Genomic DNA, 20777 nt, shown 5'->3' on the forward strand with positions numbered 1-20777 from the left:
CAGATATATGTACTGTTTATATTCTGGTTGCATTTCAGGTTCAAGTTTAGTCTTCAGTTCCTTCAGGAGGACTTCGTGTTCAAGTTTTTTCAATTGGATTCTTCAAGAGTTGAGACGAGTTTGTGTTACAGTTAGCTGCTGCATTCCTCTCCCCTCCGTTTTACGGGGCTGGATTGAGACATAAATTCTGCCGGCGCTCCCTCCCGCTTCGTGCGGCTGTAGGGCAGCTTTGTACCCTTCCCGCTTCGGCGGTGTTAGGGTCAGTCAGCTCCTCCCGCGGTTGCGGTTGCAGGATAAGCCAGATCCCCCCGCATCGGCGGGGTGGTGTCCCTCCCCCGCTCTGCGGGGATGAGCTGGACGGATTCCCCTCCCCCACCTGTGTGGGGATGAGCTGGGTTAATTCCCCTCCCCCGTTTCGGCGGTGGTGAGCTGGGCAGTGTGTCCCTTTGTGGGTGTAATTTTCTAAGTGCTGAGTCCTGCGGATGGAGCTTGGATATCGACATACTGAGGAGTTTCCGGCAGCACATGACCACATATAGGGAGGCAAAAGGATTGCTCTCTATCTCCACCTGCTGGTAGATGGACACAACCCACCAGTCTATGGATTGATCAGCTATGATTAATGGAAAGAAAATTATCAGGTATGATACATAATTTTACCTTCCCAGATCTCCCATTTCCATGTCCTTCATGAGCATGTCATCAAGCTTAGGACTTGTAGAAAGGACAAATGGACCTATGTGTTGTACCTTGGGCTCAGATCCATATGCGTCTCCCCGATCAGACTACTTTTAGGATGACTTTATTAGCTCAGTGTCACAAAGCTGCTTTCTTTTATCTAGGGAGACTGGAAAGTGACTTGCACAGGTTTCTCTGGTATGGCTATTGTGCACTGTAGAAGGGAACCAGAGAGGCTGGGAGGGGAGTTGTGGTCTGGGATAACTGAAGTGGTGACACTGGTCTTGGTGGAATACTAACAGGTTCAAGTCTAGATCAAGGGCCAGAATTGGCCATCACTCCAGCAATCCTGGTCTCTCTAGCTTGGGAGATGACAGGTCAGATGGTTGCGGGCAAGACAACACTCTTTGCTGATAGGAACAAGGTTAAGGGAGAGTAATAGCCCTTGGGTGTCCTGTTGCGTTCAGGTTTGATCTGGAATTGAGTTCCCTTGCAGGATTTGGCAGCAGCACACATCTGACACTATTATCAGATGAATTTTCTGAGCCAGCCCGGACCCTAAAGTATAAGGATTGGAAGAAGTGACTGTGGCTCTGCTAGTGGCCAGGTAGGGCACCTACACTAGTAGAGCCGTTGTCACTTACTGGCTCAGCAAAACTTCATGGCAAACAAGTTCTTCAGCCACAGAAAGAGAAGCAGGAGATTGGGGGGGGGGGGGGGGGCACCATGTGGATATCCTAAAAGAACCAGTCCTGACTTCGTCTCCTGCTGGGAACCTGGATATGCCCTGATCTGTTTTCTGAAAGGGCCTATCAGGAGGGGCATGTTTTCTCCACTAGGCGATTCATTCCTGCAAGATCCCTGGCGTTCTACTACATCCCTTAGCTGCTGGGAGAATAAGGCATTATAGCAAGGATACTTAGTATCAGGTGGTGCAAAGATGCCCATGTAGGAGATATATGTTGGAGTTTGAAGCCTGTGGAAGTTCAGTTTTTGGGGGACACCATTCCCTTGAGGGATCTATTTCTTCAGCATTTTTCTTCCAAAAGATTGGGATGAAAAAACTCTCAGAGGACATAGGTTGGCTGTGGGACATATGCATAGAAGCTCCCTGAGTCGAGCATGCAAGACTGCTTTTTGAAAGTTGGGTGTTCTTTCTTCTTCTACAAGCCTAATGGAGTAACATCTCTTTTGTAGAAGAGGTTGGTCCTTGGGTAATTTTAAACCAAAGTATATCTGTGCCCAACACACACCTGCATTTGAGGGTGGTGGTTTTGTTCTGAAGGAATCGGGTTTCCTGTCTTCCCGACGATTTAAACAAAAAAACAAATTTCAGCCAGCTTTGAGATTTTGTAAGAGCCCAGGTCCTTCTCTTGACGTGTCCAGTAAGGTACAGTGGTCTTTAACGCATCAATTCCAGGAGGAGACAAGGAAATGGATCAACTCAGTCCACATCAGCAAGAGTTGGCAAGCCCCAGTTAGACCGCAGCCCCAACCTCAATTTGAATGCTTCTCCTTTTCTTATTGTTAAAGATTGAGGAGTTTAATGTAGCTAAAACTTTATGTCCCAGAAGCCTCTCGGTGGTGACAAGCAGTGCACTAAATGTCGCTGTGTATTTCACTCACAGACCCACACGACCGGTACATTGGGTCAGATCATATCCTCTCTACTTGTGATCTTTTTCTTCATATGCAGGCCAGGACACAGTGTGCGCGCTTGACTCAACAGGAGAAGCTTTTTGGCTCTTAGAGGCCTGGACCATCAGCTTTGGCACTGACAGCATCTACCTCTATGGCTGCTCCGACACCGGTAACCACTGGGAGTGCACAGTCTTCAAGTGGGTCTTCACCTACCTCGACACTGGACACTGTTAGCAGGCCCCAGGACCGGTCAACATCTGACCTATCACTGAGGAGACGATCAGATTTGGCGGCATCCTCGTTGGTACCAGGGCATCCGAAACTACGATACCTGAGAAGTGCTGGCATCAAGAGGAGCTCTCTCCCTCCTTGGAAGAGGTGCCAGTGCACCAGTCATCGAGCGGCCTGGTCCCCGTCACTGGTTTGGCACCGATGACTTCGTAGGCTGCCTCAGGACTGGCAGCTTCCCTGTTGTCCGAGAGAAGGGCTGCACCTCAACACTCCTCGAAGCATGGACATTGATCCACTAGTTCGAGGCTGGTGCAGACTTGTCTCCTGATTCTCAAGAGAAAGAGGAGTTGACTGGAACCGCGCATGGGTATTGGACAAAGATCAACATTATTCCTTGGAGGAGTCGTATGGAATCCCATCTGATCCCTCACCACTTCAAGAGAAATGAAAATTTCCACCAAAGGTGCGCTCTATTACTGGTTTTGTCAAGGAAATAGCTGTGGCCATCCCACTTGATGGAGGAGGAGCCCTGGGCAGAGATGTTACATCTCTTGGGTTTTAAGTCTTCTCCTAAGGAAGGGGTCATTGTGCCATTTCTCCCTATCCTTAAGGATGTACTGATGAGGAACTGGAAATCTTCCTGCTTGGTGCAGGTAGCACCCAAGAAGGTGGATACATAGTATCGTATCCAGAAGACTCCTAGATTCGAGAGGGCCCAGTTGCCTCACCACTCTTTGGTAGTCGAGTCCATTCTCAAACGAACTAAGATTTCTCGGTCTCATGCCTCGGCACCTCCCGGGTTAAGAGGCCAGAACCTTAAACTCATTTGGGAGGAAAACCTTTTCAGCCCTTGATGCTCATTGCCTGCATCCGGTCCGACCAGCTCTACACGAGCCTTTACTTGGAGTCTCTAGTTAATAGTACACTTAATCTGGTGGATTCTCGCCCTGAAGATCAGGCTGCCGAGCTTCGTCAGTTGGCCAATAAGCAGATGGAGAGTCGGCATTATTTGACCGTGGAGCTTACAACACTTTTGACATTGCTTCCAGACTCTGTAATGGATGTGGGGATGTACAGATTCTCATGGCTGCATGTCTCTGTCCTGGAACAGGTTGCTCAAGAGAAGTTGGTAGACATGCTGTGCTGAGGGGACAACTTATTTGGAGAGAAAGTGGGAGGTTGTTAACCTTATTAAAAAGCACACTGATGCTATCCATACTCTCTCTTGGCAACCTCCATCTGTATCTTCTTCAACAAGAAGATTTTCAACTGGACAGAGGCACAGGTCCTACTACTCTCAAAGACATAGGTACTAGCCTTCCGCTTGGTCTACTCAGGTGACTCAGGGCCTCTGTACTGGGCCTCGCCATCCCCATCCCCCAAAATCCCAGCTGGCTCCCCAGTCAAAGCAGGGCACGGATTTTGACTGGCTTCAGCAGAGCATAGCCGCGCAAAGAGTATCCGTTCTGAATAACCTACTGGTTTGAGGGAGACTTACTTTTTACCACCACAGATGGCCCACTTATATCCTCGGAACAGTGGGTGCTTCAAATAGTCTGTTGCGGGTATGCTGTAAATTGGCGTCAGCAACCTCCAAATTGCCCACCTAGAGTGTCTTATATCAGCTCTCAGCACAAGCAAGTAGATGTATAGGAAACCTCTTCCTTTGTAGGTCTCGGTGGTTGAAACCGTACCATCCTAGACTAAGTGCCCTGACCAAATTCCTGGTGAAAGAAAAGTTCAGGATGATTTTCCTGGGCACCCTACTTCCTCTCATTCAGGAAAATGATTGGCTACGCTCTCTGGACTTAAAAGATGCCTATACCCACATTTCGATACTTCCCAGTTACAGAAAGTACCTCAGATTTCAATTGTGGAAACACCAGTTCCAGTATCATGTTCTGCCATTTGGCCTAGTGTCGTCCCTCCGAGTTTTCATCGTGTCTGGCTGTAGCCACAGCATATCTAAGCAGACTGGGAGTGTATGTGCTTTCTAACTTAAGAGCTGTTAGTAATATGTAATTTAGCTTTAAAATCAAGTATGGTACTGGAAGATTTGGAGGGTGGACAATGAACACTGATTTTTAAAAAGGGTTCCAGAGGTGATCGGGGAAATTATAGACCAGTGAGCCTAACGTCTGTGCCGGGCAAAATGGTAGAGACTATTCTAAAGAACAAAATTACAGAGCATATACTTAATCATGGATTAATGAGACAAAGCCAACATGGGTTTAGTCAAGGGAAATCTTGCTTTACCAATCTACTACATTTCTTTGAAGGGGTAAATAAGCATATGGATAAAGTGAGCTGGTTGATAAGGTGTATGTGGATTTTCAAAAGGCATTTGACAGAGTACTTCATAAAAGACTCCTGAGGAAATTAAAAGGTCATGGGATAGGAGGCAATGTCCTATTGTGGATTAAAAACTGGTTAAAAGATAGAAAACAGAGTACGATTAAATGATCAGTATTCTCAATCGAGAAGGGTAGATAGTGAGGTTAATGATCTAGAGATGGGAGTAACTAGCGCAGTAATTAAATTTGCTGATACAAAGTTATTCAAAGTTAAATCGCAAGAGGATTGTGAAAAATTGCAAGAGTACCTCACGAGACTGGACATCCAAATGGCAGATGACTTTTAATGTGAGCAAGTGCAAAGTGATGCTTGTGGGAAAGGGGAACCCAAACCATAGTTACATTGATGCAAGGTTCCACATTAGGAGTCACCAATCAGGAAGAGGATCTAGGTGTCATTGTTGATGATACATTGAAACCCTCTGCTCACTGTGCAGCGGTGGCTAAGAAAGCAATAGAAATTTAGGAATTAGTAGGAAAGGAATGGTAAAACTGAGAATGTTATAATGGCTGTGTATCGCTCCATGGTGCGACCGCACCTTGAACACTGTGTGCAATTCTGGTCATCACATCTCAAAAAAATATAGTGGAATTAGAAAAGGTAGAGAAAGGCGAAGAAAATGATAGAGGATGAGACGACTTCCCTATGAGGAAAGGATAAAACGGCTAGAGCTCTTCAGCTTAGAGAAGAGACGGCTGAGGGAAGCTTTCTGAGAAGTTCTGAGAGAAGAGGATGTTTATCAAATAATAATCAGAACAAGTGCAGTGCGCTGTAGTGAAAACGTATAGAATAATACAAAATAAACACTACAGCCTAGATCATAAATGTTGTGTTGGTGTTGGCAGAGAAAAAGCCCTCAGAAACCGCTGGCCAAAAAAAGGTCTGCGGTTTAGTGCAAGGTTATGTTTGATTCAGTTCATAACTCTTGCAGCGTTTCTATCATTGGGCAAAAAACTCTGTACCACAGGGCTATATTTAAGCCTCAAATGAAATAAGACTGACTAACAGCAATGATTTATCAGGCCCTGCTAATGGCCCGAAACACATCAGCAAATCAGCAAAAAAAGAAAACTTAGCTTTTGAAACTGAGATCTCAGTTTCAAAAGCTAAGTTTTCTTTTTTTGCTGATTTGCTGATGTGTTTCGGGCCATTAGCAGGGCCTGATAAATCATTGCTGTTAGTCAGTCTTATTTCATTTGAGGCTTAAATATAGCCCTGTGGTACAGAGTTTTTTGCCCAATGATAGAAACGCTGCAAGAGTTATGAACTGAATCAAACATAACCTTGCACTAAACCGCAGACCTTTTTTGGCCAGCGGTTTCTGAGGGCTTTTTCTCTGCCAACACCAACACAACATTTATGATCTAGGCTGTAGTGTTTATTTTGTAGAAGAGGATGTTTCTCTGTGTGAGTGAACATATTTTGCTCTGTGTTTTGGTAACTTAAAGGTTGGGGGTTTAAAAGAGAAATTGTAGGTATGTTAAGGCTCTTTATATTCATCTAATATCCCTAGTACCTTAAGAAATTTTAATGAAACAACTCTATAATACTAAGATGGAGGCAACAATTTAGCAGTCAGAGGAGTGCTATCCAGTCTTTTGCACTGTCACATGTATGATTATCTCCTAGTTGTTGAGCGGTTATATGTGTGTGCTCAATACAAAGAGCTCCTAGTTCTCAGAGAATGAGTCTGTTCTTTTGAGGCTAGAGTATCAGACCTGGAGGAGCTGATGGACACAGAGGTACAGAGAGGTGCATACAGGAGGTCTACAGGGACAACATAGAGAATTCCCACCTCTAGTCTGGCAGCCCTGGTTCTGCCTTGGAGGAGGGAGTTTTCCTAAAAGGAGAGCCATCACTCTGGTGAAGTTGGAAGTAAATCCTGTAGCCAGGACCAGCCCACCGGGGAATGCAGTATCCTCTCGCACTGAGGATGTGTCTCTAGGAGCTTCTGCCCAGGAGGGAAGAGTTAGGACAGATGATGTAGTTGATGATTGGATTATTAGACATGTAAAAAGCTGGGTGACTGGACGTGAGGATCGCCTGGTCACTTGCCTGCCTGGTGCAAAGCTTTTGGACCTCACACGTCACCTAGATAGGATTTTAGATAGTGCTGGGAAGGAGCTGGCTGTCTTGGTATATATAGGTATCAATGACATAGGAAAATGTAGGAGGGAGGCTCTCTGGAAGCCAAATTTAGGCTCCTAGGTAGAAAGCTGAAATCCAGATCCTCCAGGGTATCATTTTCAGAAATGCTCCCCGTTCTATGCTTAGGGCCCCTAGAGACAGGCAGAGCTCTGGAGTCTCATAGTAACATAGTAGATGACGGCAGAAAAAGACCTGCACGGTCCATCCAGTCTGCCGAACAAGATAAACTCATATGTGCTACTTTTTGTGTATACCTTACCTTGATTTGTACCTGTCCTTTTCAGGGCACAGACCGTATAAGACTGCCCAGCACTATCCCCGCCTCCCACCACCGGTTCTGGGACAGACCGTATAAGTCCACCCAGCACCATCCCCACCTCCCAACCACCAGTCCCGCCTCCCACCACCGGCTCTGGCACAGACCGTATAAGTCTACCCAGCACCATCTCCACCTCCCGCCACCGGCTCTGCCACCCAATCTCAGCTAAGCTCCTTAGGATCCATTCCTTCTGAACAGGATTCCTTTATGTTTATCCCATGCATGTTTGACTTCCGTTACCGTTTTCATTTCCACCACCTCCCGCGGGAAGGCATGCCAAGCATCCACTACTCTCTCCGTGAAAAATACTTCCTGACATTTTTCTTGAGTCTGCCCCCCTTCAATCTCATTTCATGTCCTCTTCTACCGCCTTCGCATCTCCGGAATGCGTAGATGAGGCAGTGATGCAGGGAGAAGGATTTTAGATTCGTTAGGAACTGGGCAACATTCTGGAGAAGAGGAGCCTATTCTGAAAGGATGGGCTCCTGCTTAACCGGGGTGGGACCAGTGGCTGGCATCTGCATTTAAAAAGGAGATAGAGCAGCTTTTAAACTAGAAACTGGGAGAAGGCCGACAGTCGCTCAAAAGTGTATGGTTTGGAATAAGGTATCTTTCAAAGGTATCACCAAAACAGGGAAGATGGGGAACAGCGATAGCGAGGTTGCAGTAGAGAGCAAAGTAGACCAGGTGTCTTTAAATAAAAAAGACAGATTTTCAAGATTGCACATTATCACTGTCAACTGCTGAGCAAGATGTAAATAGAAACAACAAATATAGTTTGAAATGTCTATATGCAAATGCCAGAAGCCTAAAAAATAAGATGGAAGAGTTAGAATATATTGCACTGAATGAAAAAAAATAGATATAATAGGCATCTCTGAGACCTGGTGGAAGGAGGATAACCAGTGGGACAGTGTCCTACCACGATACAAATTATATCGCAGTTGTGGTGGGGTTGCATTATATGTTAAGGAGGGCCTTGGATTGAATAGACAAATTGTGCAGGACACAAGACATGTTGGAATGCCTGTGGATTGAAATTCCTTGTGTAAAGGGGAAAAGGATAGTGATAGGTGTGTACTACGGTCCAGGATGAATAGACTGATGTAGAAATGTTATCAGAAATTAGGGAGGTTAAGAAATGGGGGAACAGAATAATGGGTTATTCCAATTACCCTGATATTGACTGGGTAAATGTAACAGGGCATGCTAGGGGGGTAAAATTCCTTGACAAAATCAAGGACTGTTTTATGGAGCAGCTGGTACAGGAGTCAGAATGAGGAGGAAAAAACTCTTGACCTACTCCTTAGGTTCTCCCATTCTTAGCTCAGGTTCACCCTGAATGACTTGCTCCAAAATACTTTCCATCAGTGCACAGTTTGGCAACTGTTCTAGCTGTTTTCAGTGGACGGTGTCTTTCCTGACCTGCTGTTAGTTCCAACAAATAGAACTTGGTTCACTTTCACTTCTTCTGAATGGTCTCAAGTGAATGTGCTTTATAGAAAATGATAAATCTGGACAACTCATCTATTCTAAAGACTGCTTCTTTGGATTTCAGATGCCAACTTTATGGTTGGCTAGAAGCAATGCTATCCTTAGGTATATTTCAACCAGATCTGAGTGAGATAATTATCACTTCCATTGTGAAGAACAATAAAGAACCTAGCGAGCATCTGTCAAATTGCCTCAGTACCCCTTTTTGCTAAGCTAATGGAGGGTGTAGTGGCTCACCAATTAACAATACCTGGATTGTCATAACGTGTTGCACAGTTCTCAGTCAAGTTTTAGATCACATTTCAGCACGGGAACTGTAGTGGTCACTTTGGTGGATAATATTTGCTTATTGCTTAGTGAAGGTAAAAAGCACTGATTTTACAATTTGATCTGCCTTTTGACTTAGTGGACCATTTGTTTTGCAAATTCTAGACAATATTGGGATATCAGGTCATGTAATACAGTTGGTTTGTGGGATTTTTGAAACTGCATTCATACAGGGTTAAAATGAAGACCTGTCTGCCGGTTGGGAGGAGGGATCCCTACGGGGTTCCCCCTTATCCCTGCTCTTATTTAATGTATGCATGCATGCCTTAGGCCAGTGGTTCCCAAACCTGGTCCTGGAGGCACCCCAGTCAGGTTTTCAGGATGTCCACAATGAATATTCATGAGATATTTTCATGCACTAACTCCACTGAATGCAAATCTCTTTCATGCATATTCATTATGGATATCCCGAAAACATGATTGGATTACCTCCAGGACCAGTTTTGGGAACCACTGCCTTAGGCTATGAACTGGAAAAGCAAGAGTTTTATATTATAGCTATACTGATGACATAACATTTCTTATCCCTTCTCTATTCTCTGTCTTTTTAGAAAGTGCTGTGATTCATAAAGTACTATATGCTCCAGTTCTTTATTTTATTTTTAAAACTGCTAGCATTTGTATATAGAGATTTCAAATTGTCTAATTTGAGCAAGTATATGGTCTCTAAAAGCTGTTGGAGCTTGCTCCTTTTCAGACTTGCAGCACCTGGCTGTACTTCAGACTGCATGAGCCTACTTGAACTTGTACCTACAGAGAGCTTTGTAAGGGTTTACCCTAATGCGGAGCGGCAGGAGCCTGCTCTATTTTGAGGCTGCACAGGCCCACCATGATGTTGGTCAGTGGAGCCCTGTGCTGCTACTTCTCTTCAGCAGTTTATTTTAATTTATCTGCACTTTTGCCTGCCATAGCTCAGATCTTTGGAAGACTGCTTTATTTGTGTCTCAAGTGCTTTGGTCTGTCTTACATCTGCAAGTCTCTACTTCGTTGTCTGGGAACCTCTTCTCTCCTTTTTTGACCTGATCAGTTTGCTTGGGTTTAGCCCTGCCCGAGTAAGTCTGTTTTGACATAATAGCCTGGGCAAAATGGCCCCTGTAACAAAATGGCCCATAGCCCTTCAAAAACAAAGTATAGTAAAAACGGTCTCCTTACCTCTGGGAGTCCACCAACTCTTCTCCACCTCTATCCCCCACTCCCTCATGTGAGCTCTCTTCCTTCAACTCCCTCTGCCATGCAGAATCTTTCTCTCCCCACCCCCAAATTCTGTCATGTGTCCTACCTTCTTTCCTGCATCCTGGCATCTGTCTCCCTCCTCCCCCCCCCCCTTTCCCATGGTCTGGAGATGTATCTCTTACCCTTCCTTACCTACCACATCCCAACATAGTCCAGCATATCTTCCTCCTGCCTACCCTCCATGGTCCGCTATCTCTCTCGTCCTCCACCCCCTCCACGGCAATCCTCCAACATTCCTGTGGGCCACCAGCAGTGTCAACAAGCTGCTTCTGCAGGCCCTGGAAGCATTCTCTCTGTTGTGTCCTGCCTACGTGGACATAGGAAGTTGTATCAGATGAGGCGGGACACAACAGAGGGAACGCTTCCGGGCCTGGCCGAAGCAACTTATTTTCCTTTTTGATGCAGCTGACGGCCCAGAGGAATGTTGGAGGGTTGCCAGGGAAGGGCGAGAGAGATATACCAGACCACGCAGGGCAGGCAGGAGGAAGAGGAGGACGTTCCAGACAGTGAGCACTGAAACTGGGGTGGCAAAGGGGAGACATAGATCGGCTCAAAGGAGCAGCGGGACTCAAAGATCCACAGTTGCAGTGGCATGAGCAGAATAGGTAAAATACCGGGGGCGGGCCCTTTTGTCAGAGGCCAAATTGTGGGCAGGCCATTTTATCGCGGCTATTTTGACCAGGTACCCTAAGTAAGTCGTGTTTTAGGCTACCTTTCATTTTGCAAAGCCACACAGGCTACTTCTGATTCAGATGGATTTCAAGCTATAATCTTTAACTGGGGCCATGCCAGCTGGGCTGTCAGCTCTGGAGATTGGCTACCTTTCCGAACCCTTTGTCACAGGCTGTGGACCTCTCCTGTCTTTCACAGCTCCAGTCATCTCCTCTCTTTTGAGGTTTCTATGAGCCATATTGTGGATTACAGCGTTTTCTTTTCTCCAAATCTGTTGTGGTTTTCTTCTGGGCAACTCCATGGGATTTGATTGGGTAGTCTTTCCGTGCCGGGGACAATGATTCTTCTGTTTATTTTTGGGCTGCTGGTCTCAGTTCACCCTTGATTCTGCACAGAATTGGTTAGCTATATAGGGAAAGAGAAACGATATACCGCCTTTCTGTGGTTTTGCAACTACATTCAAACTATAGTTTACATAGTATGTACAGATACTTATTTGTTCCTGGGTTAAGTGACTTGCCCAGAGTCACAAGGAGCCACAGTGGGAATCAAACCCAGTTCCCCAGGATCAAAGTTCACTTCACTAACCACTAGGCTATTCCTCCGCTCTCTGTTTTTGAGAGTTTCTTCAAGACTTTTCCAGTGTCATATTTCCACTGCTGTGCCAAAGGCCTGCCTTCTTGGTCTTCTCACTGGGGGTTCTTTTCCTGGGTTCTGGTTCCTTGGCTGTAGGCTGTGCCTTACGGAGATCCTTCAAGAGAAACTTAGGAAGTATCTTGGTACCCTTGGCTACATGTGTGATGTTAAGTTGGCACATTGCCTTTTAGTCTCCAATTTTTTTATTTCCAGAGGCAAGATTCTTCCTCTTATTCCTGAGGAATGCATTGCCTTCATCATTTCTCTGGTTTCAGGCTGCTATCGTCAGGCTTGTGCCATTTTTATTATTATTTTTTTTTAGAATCTTAGTCCCACCCTCTTTGGGAAACTGATTTTTTTATCCCATTGGTCTGAACTGGTCTGGGATGAACTCGAAGGAGAAATTCTTACCAGATAATTTTCTTTCCTTTGGTCCTACCAGACCAGTCCAGAAGCCCTCCTTGTTGATCCTTTTTTATTTTTCATATCTTCTTTGACTCCTTCGATTTCATGCTCCATTTTGTGCGCCTCCTGACTCAGCGAAATATCTGCATGTCATAAAATCTGCCTGTCTTTTTGTAGTTACGCTTTGAGTCTGCGCCTCTTGACTACATAGCTTATCTGTTTGTCAGTAAAGTATATATCGACATTTGGGATGAGACCATGATCATTCTTTAGTTGCGATGTGACCCAACAGTATGCATGAGAGCACCATTGCTTGACCAGTCGAAACAGTGAGCATTCTAGGGCTGCGCAGGACATCCACTGGTGGAGCATGCACAACAATCCCATTGGTCTGGATTGGTTTGTTTATTAAAATTTAATATACCGCTCATATCATCTTGCAGACCTGAGCGATGTACAATAACAGTATAAAATCAAAAGAACAGAAGGGAACTCCATAGTAAAATAGGAAAGATACTCAGCATTCATTCCATATGAGCAGAGAGAACTATGTAAGAATAGAATAAAAGAGGTAAACAAATAGGGATAAAAAGGGTAAGGGATGCAAAGGGAAGAGGGAGTGGGGAGGTAGGAAAACAGTGATAACCCAATGAGTGCACCCAAACTGGTCTGGTAGGATTAAAGGAAAGAAAATTATCATGTAAGACACAATTTCTCTTATTCCAAAGTTCTATTTACTTGCTGTGACTGGGAGGTAGAGAAGCAAGTTTCCAAACTGCTCTTAGTTTCCATTTTCAGAAAGGGCTTGTTACATTTAAAGTTACCACCAAGTCCACATAGTCTTGGTGCATTTAGTGAAAGTCTATGTGAACCAGTAGACAGTTTTACTATTATCTGACATAAATGAAACCAACAGGTTGTTGGGTAACTGAAAAGTTGGACAATCCAAGACTCTACACACTGCACTGTATCCCTCTTCCATTCCCAGATCCCCCTCTCCCAAGTGCCTCCCCACCGACCCAACTAAAGTATTTTTCTCTCCCCCCCCCCCCCCCCCCCCCGGGTCTACTGTTGAAGCCTGGGAGGTCCAGTGGTGAGGTGGGGGCAGACGCAATCACCACTTTCAAAATGGCTGGCATGACCTCTGGCGACACACTCCCAAGGGTGCCACTAGTGTTCACAGCAGCCATTTTGAAAGTAGAGCCAGCATAGGCAGGAGCAACTGGGGATCGCTTTTGCCCTGATCTCACTGCTAACTTCATATCTAGGGTATTGCGTACAGTGAACTGACACACTTTATATATGGTGCCATGTGATAATCCATGTGTAGGAATGTTCATTGCGCTGTCCATGGAGAATACTGGTTACAGATGAGCGGTTTTCTTTTCTCTTATTAAGGCGTCTTACCATGTTGCTTTTTCGTTGCTTTCTCGTATTAGTTTGTCTTGTACATGTCTGCATCTCATAAAACCATATTTATCCTGGCAGGCAAATTTATAAATGTAGGATTTATATTTGTGGAAAGACTGAAGACTAGGTGATGACACTACTACTCATAAGTGTCATACATGCTAGCTAAACTGTTTTTACTATGCACTAGTGTGTTAAATGTTTGTGTACTGTAATGTATAATAATCAAACTACTGTATATACATGACTATAAGCCAAGTTAAGTTTTCCCCTGAAAAAGGGGGAGGGGGGTGGACTGTTAACTTTAGTATAAGCCGGGGTGGGTGCTGTTCAAGTATACTGATGATCTTTTCTCCCCTGTAGTGTACTGCATTTCTCCATTTCCCCCTTAGTGTGCAGCATTTTGCCCTCTTACCACTGCCTCCCACCAGTGACTTCTGCCAATTCTCTACCTCTCCCCCCTCCCCCCCCCCCCCCCCCCCCCCGGCATGACTGGCATTTTTCAGTGTGAGGGAGGGGGGAGCAAGAGAGAAGTGCTGGTCACTGAAGGAAGCACAGAAATTGTTTGACACTACTGTAAGCTATGGGCTTCTTTTTTTTTTTTTTTGGGTGGGCCCAAAAATCTCTGCTTATAGTTGAGTATATACGGTATGTGTTTGAAATGTCCTTTGTCTCTGCTATTGCAGTTTCTGCTTTGAAATGTCCAAATATGACTAGATCTCATAGGATGAGACTAGAATATCTTTCGTCCTAAAAAAGGAGAAAAGGTTAATGTCACTTTATATGTGGAGGATGGGGGGGGGGGGGGGGGTGCTCAAGAGAAAAAAAAATTAGAGTAAAACAGTTGATAATTGTACTGTAGGAAATGAATGATTACTGCATTTATTTGGTATAAGACTGAATTGAAACATTGGTGTTGCATTTTCTGTTTACCAGCATCAAGAGCAAGTTCTTAATGATTCAGTGGATGGCAAAGAAATTTACAATACAATTCGCCGCAAAACAAAGGATACGTTTTACAAAAATGTTGTCAAAAAAGGCTATCTTCAGAAGAAAAGTAAGACTTCCTTTAAAATTTGAAACAGCAATTTAACTGTAAGGTTAAGAAAATGGTTTGTTTTATTTTTGTAAATTATATTTGGCAGTTTTTGTGCTTTGCATCCCTTACGTCTCTATGCTATTCCTAACACCTACTAGGGATTTAAGCTCTTGTTAGCTTGAGAGTGCTAGCAACAACTGCCTGTACATTTGCCCCTGTCCTGGTAACCACTACTACTACTACTACTACTATTTAGCATTTCTATAGCGCTACAAGTCGTACGCAGCGCTGCACAAACCTAGAAGAAAGACAGTCCCTGCTCAAAGAGCTTACAATCTAATAGACAAAAAATAAATAAAGTAATCAAATCAATTAATGTGAATGGGAAGGAAGAGAGGAGGGTAGGTGGAGGCAAGTGGTTACGAGTCAAAAGTAATGTTAAAGAGGTGGGCTTTCAGTCTAGATTTAAAGGTGGCCAAGGATGGGGCAAGACGTAGGGGCTCAAAGTTTATTCCAGGCGTAGGGTGCAGCGAGACAGAAGGCGCGAAGTCTGGAGTTGGCAGTAGTGGAGAAGGGAACAGATAAGAAGGATTTATCCATGGAGCGGAGTGCACGGGAAGGGGTGTAGAGAAGGACGAGTGTGGAGAGATACTGGGGAGCAGCAGAGTGAGTACATTTATAGGTTAGTAGAAGAAGTTTGAACAGGATGTGAAAACGGATAGGGAGCCAGTGAAGGGTCTTGAGGAGAGGGGTAGTATGAGTAAAGCGACCCTGGCGGAAGATGAGACGGGCAGCAGAGTTTTGAACCGACTGGCGAGGGGAGAGGTGACTAAGTGGGAGGCCAGCAAGAAGCAGATTGCAGTAGTCTAAACGAGAGGTGACAAGGGTGTTGGTGAGGGTTTTGGTAGAGTGCTCGGAAAGAAAGGGGCGGATTTTACGGATGTTGTAAAGAAAGAAATGACAGGTCTTGACAATCTGCTGGATATGAGCAGAGAAGGAGAGAGAAGAGTCAAAGATGACCCCAAGGTTTCGAGCTGAGGAGACAGGGAGAATGAGAGAGCCATCAACAGAAATAGAAAACGGGGGGAGCGGGGAGGTGGGTTTGGGGGGGGGAAATGAGAAGTTCGGTTTTGGTCATATTTAATTTCAGATGGCTTTGAGACATCCAGACAGCAATGTCAGACAAGCACGCTGAAACTTTGGTTTGGATGCAAGGTGAGATATCAGGGGTAGAAAGGTAGATTTGGGAGGGAGAGGTAGGAAGAGAACCAGGAAAGGACAGAGCCCTGGAATCCAAGTGAGGACAGGGTATCGAGAAGTATGCTGTGATCGACAGTGTCAAAAGCAGCGGAAAGATCAAGAAGAATGAGGATGGGAATATTGACCTCTGGATTTAGCCAGTAATAGGTCATTGGAGACTTTAGTAAGCGCAGTTTCGGTTGAGTGGAGAGGGCGAAAACCAGATTGTAGTGGGTCAAGAATAGCATGTGAGGAGAGAAAATCAAGGCAGCGGCGGTGAACAGCATGCTCAAGTAATTTGGAGAGAAAGGGAAGGAGGGAGATGGGTCGGTAATTAGAGGGACAAGTAGGGTCGAGTGAAGGCTTCTTAAGGAGAGGTGTGACCACAGCATGTTTAAAGGCGGCAGAGACAGTCGCAGTGGAAAGTGAGAGGTTGAGAATGTGACAGATAAAAGGAATAAGAGCAGGAGAGATGGCATTAAGAAGGTGGTGGGAATGGGATCAGAGGAACAGGTGGTACATTTTGAGGAAGAAAGGAGAAGTGTAGTTTCCTCAATAGTAACTTCAGGAAAGGAGGAAAGGGAATGAGGGGAAGGAGAGAGAAGGGAACGGACTAGTGGAGGGAGAGGTGGTGAGGTAGAGAAAGCAAGGTTTATCTTTTGAACCTTGTTGTGAAAGAATTCAGCAAGGGTCTGAGGAGATAATGAAGGGAGAGTTGGGGGAGGGGGCACCTTGAGGAGAGAGTTCAATGTGGTGAAGAGAAGTCGAGGATTAGAGCCAAGAGAGTTGGTCAGTTGGATATAATAATCCTGTTTGGCACGTAAAAGAGCAGATTGGAAGGAGGTCAGCATGAACTTAAAGTGTAAGAAATCAGCAAGGGCCCGAGATTTCCGCCAGAGGCGTTCGGCGGAGCGGGTACAGGAACGTAGGTAGCGGATATTAGAAGTCAGCCAAGGTTGGGGTTTTGTACGCCTTACAGGGCGGGTCATCAAAGGTGCAAGAGTGTCTAAGGCAGAGGATAGAGTATTGTTGTAAGAAGAAACAGCCTCGTTGACAGACGTGGATGGTGCCACAGTAGAGAGGAGGTTTGAAACATGGGAGGATAGAGATGAAGGGTCAATATCGTGAAGATTCCTAGATAAATTAGATAAGATAGGACGGGACTGGGAGGGAGGAGATTTAAGTGTGAAAGTTATAAGATGGTGATCAGAGGAGGGAAGATCAGAGGCAAGGAAACTAGAGGGTGAACAGTTGGAGGAGAAGATGAGATCAAGACAGTGACCATTTTGATGAGTGGGGGAGGTGGAGCATAGTTGGAGATTAAAGGAGGACGTTAAAGCGAGTAACTTGGAAATATAAGAGTTGGAAGGATCATTAGCAGGAATATTAAAGTCACCAAAGATGAGAGAGAGGGAGGAAGGATCATGGAAGAAGGCAAGCCAGGCGTCAAAGTCACTGAGAGAGGATGAAAGGGACTTATCAGGGGGACGATAAATGACCGCTATTCGAAGAGGCAGAGGAGAGAAAAGGCGGATAGAGTGGACTTCAAAGGAGGAAAAACAGTGAGATTGAGGTGGAAGAAGAGGTTGAAATCTGGAGGAGGGAGAGAGAAGTAGTCCAACACCGCCCCCACGGCCAGCAGGGCGAGGAGTATGTGAAAATAGATAACCGCCATGGCGCAGGGCTGCGACTGAAGCAGAGTCATCAGGGCAGAGCCAGGTTTCTGTTATGGCGAGCAGATGGAGGTGACGCGAGATAAAGAGGTCCTGGATATAGGCGAGTTTGTTACAGATAGAGCGGGCATTCCATAGGGCGCAAGAGAAGGGCTGAGAAGAGGAGGGGAGTAGAGAAATAGAGATGAGGTTAGAGAGGTCGCGGTGAGATCTGTAGAGTTGGGATAATAGTTGGTGAGGGGGGCCAGGATTGGGATTGATGTCACCAGCTGAGAGTAAGAGAAGGAGTAAAAGAGAGCGGAGGAGAGTAGGAGAGGTGTGGCCACGAAGGCGTCGAAGGCGAGAGGTATTTAGGTGGAATGGGGAAGGCAAAATGGACGGAAGAAAGAGGCGGAGATTAAAAGCCAAGAGGGTAGGAGAGAAGGTGAGGTGATGAAGTCGATGGATGGGCAGTGAGTTCCTGTAGCGGAGAGAGGTAGGGGGTGAGGGAAAAGATTAGGAAGGGACAGGGCTAGGAAGAGAATGGGAATAGGGGCCATAAATGACTGAGGTACTTTAGCAACTGGGAAGAAGATTAGATGTAAAGAGAAAAATGCCCCGCGGCACCTAGAGCGGAGGCCCTGAGTGGATCGGAGTGGACCTGGGTGTCACCCTGGAGAAGGCTGTAAGGATATGCAGATGAGCTGCAAGTCCTCCACAGCACCTGAAAGGCAGCCGGTGGTAGAGCTGGGCACCTCTCAGCTGAGGAAAGGCTTACCAGGGGTTAGGCCGAAGCCAGCATTCCTCCCCCTGAGGGTCGCCTGATCCTAGCCAAAAAGCACCTGGAAACTCTGTGCACTTGGAGTGAAGGCCCTGGGAAGATCGGGGTGGAACCACATACATACAAAATGCATTCCTGCATGCTTCTGAGCAAATGCCTGGTGTACCTTGGCCACAAAATGCACTGGAATTTTTAAAGAAAATATAAGCACCTGTCAATTTTAGCCAACAAGTACATTTTTATTTTTCTCTGTTTTTTTATTTTTTACATTTTTAAATATAACTTCCTAGTTTATATTTGCTGCTTATGCTTTATTTTTATGAATATGAGGCACAAGATGCCAAAATTCAGGTGCCCAAGGCTCCTGATATATTTCAGACCCATTAATAAATATAAGCTCTCGGAACTATTAGACAATATCTAAACAAAAAAAACTCTCACTCTCTCTGTTTAAGATAGATTTTACCACTAGATTTATGTACTGTGCTTTATATAAGTTAGAGTTTCAGACTGGTTAGGACTTTTGTTGTTACTTTGCTATTATGCATTTTTTTCTTTTAAAAATTTATACTAATATTCAGAGGACTTGGGTTTGATTGCATGGTCATTTTTCTCACTTGAGGTATATTTGACAGACTTTGGAGAAAGAAAGTCTGTCATTATACAACAGCAACACCTAGTGGTTGGATGAGGCCACAAGAACATAATTTTCATACTGGGTCAGACTTGAAGGCCCATCTAACCCGGTATCCTACTTCTAACAGTTTCCAATGCAGGTCACAAGTACCTGGCAGAATCTGAGTAGCAAGATTTATTTATCTTGACTTCTATATCACTCTAAAATGCTAGGTGGTTTGCAATATAACATACATAATCAGAAATGACAAAAACAAAACTTATACACTAGAAAAATATAAAATCAAGTATTAAAACATCCAGTTATCTAAGATTATAACTCTGTCAAAGGCCTGTTGAAACAGGTAAGCTTTCAGCAGCTTCCAAAATTGTAAATGTTTCATTTAGCTTAGTGACTTGGGGAGTGTGTTCCATAATCATACACCCTCTGGCATATATTTCTCTGCAGACTTCAATGTACATGAAGGGCAATACACTGTCAAAGTAGGGCGGCATTTCTTTTAAAATCTTTAATTGCGCGATTAAAAAGAAAAAGGGGGTCTGATGAGGGGTGGGGGGCAGAAGGGAAGAGAGATGCATTCACACAGGTTGTGACTGCCTGCATCTGTTTCCCTCCTCCCCAGACTGCCTACCTGATCTGGCTGCAGATTAGGCATGCAGCTCACAGTCTGGGGGAGGGGAAGACAAATGCAATCACTCAGGCAGTGAATGACTGCAACTGTCTCCCCCTCAGTCCCTCCTTCACAGACTCTGTGCTGCATCCCTGATCTGTGAGCCAGATCAGGCAGGCAGTATAAGGGGGGTGGGGTAGGGGGAGGGAGACGGATACAGACACTACCTGTGTGACTCCATTTCTCTTCCCTTCTGTTCCCACCCCCAGACTGCCTGCATGCCTGATCTGATGCATAGATCAAGCATGCAAGCAGCACACAGTCTGGGGATGAGAGGAACGGGAAAACAGATGCAGTTACTCACAGCCTGTGTGACTGTCTCTCTCTTCCCTCCTGCTCCTCCCTTCCCCCCCCCCCCCCCCCCCCCCGACTGCACACCTGCTTGCATGTCTGATAACATAAGAATAGCCATACTGGGTCAGACCAGTGGTCCATCTAGCCCAGTATCTTTTTTCCAATAGTGGCCAGTCCAGGTCACAAATACCTGGAATGCCCTCGCGTGGGAGGTGGTGGAGATGAAAACGGTAATGGAATTCAAACATGCGTGGGATAAACACAGAGGGATCCTGTTTAGAAAGAATGGATCCACGGAATATTAGCGGAGATTGGGTGGCAATGCTGGTAATTGGGAAGAGTGCTTGGCGGACTTTTATGGTCTGTGCCCTGATCGTGACTGAATAGATATGGATGGGCTGGACTTTGACGTTAGCTTCAGAACTTTTAGTACAAGAAGAGTGCTGGGTAGACTTCTATGGTCTGTGCCCTGAGAATGGCAAGGACACATCAAACTCTGGTATACATATAAAGTATCGCATACCATGTAAAATGAGTTTATCTTGTTGGGCAGACTGGATGGACCGTACAGGTCTTTATCTGCTGTCATTTACTATGTTGCTATGTTACTTGGCAGAAACCCAATTAGAAGCAGCATTCCATACTACCAGTCCCAGGGCAAGCAGTGGCTTCCCCATGTCCATGTCTGACTTAAAAATCAATCGACAACCACCAGCTATGTCAACAAGCTCCACTAATGTAATAACTTCATAATAAAGAAGCTTGCATCTAAGGTACTTATTGAAAAACGTTTTGTGTTTATGGACCTCAGCAGGGATTTCAGGTGGGCCCATTATTTCCTGGCCAGTTTGAACAAAAAAAATCTCAATCTTTTCACTGGTCAAAATGTAACTTTTTGTTATTTTTTATATTATAT

At 45.2% G+C, this 20777-nt stretch overlaps 1 protein-coding gene across 3 annotated transcripts in view; it reads left to right on the forward strand.

Annotated features, from left to right (window-relative positions):
- Positions 1–20777, forward strand: part of RASA1 (RAS p21 protein activator 1) — a 385986-nt gene that overhangs the window by 135805 nt on the left and 229404 nt on the right. For all 3 annotated transcript variants that reach the window (XM_030193361.1, XM_030193362.1, XM_030193363.1), the window contains exon 10: positions 14486–14606. In XM_030193361.1, the coding sequence (XP_030049221.1) occupies positions 14486–14606 (121 nt within the window). The remainder of the gene's footprint in view (positions 1–14485; positions 14607–20777) is intronic.

The sequence above is a fragment of the Microcaecilia unicolor genome, chromosome 2, assembly GCF_901765095.1.
Source record: "Microcaecilia unicolor chromosome 2, aMicUni1.1, whole genome shotgun sequence".
Lineage (NCBI taxonomy): Eukaryota > Metazoa > Chordata > Amphibia > Gymnophiona > Siphonopidae > Microcaecilia > Microcaecilia unicolor.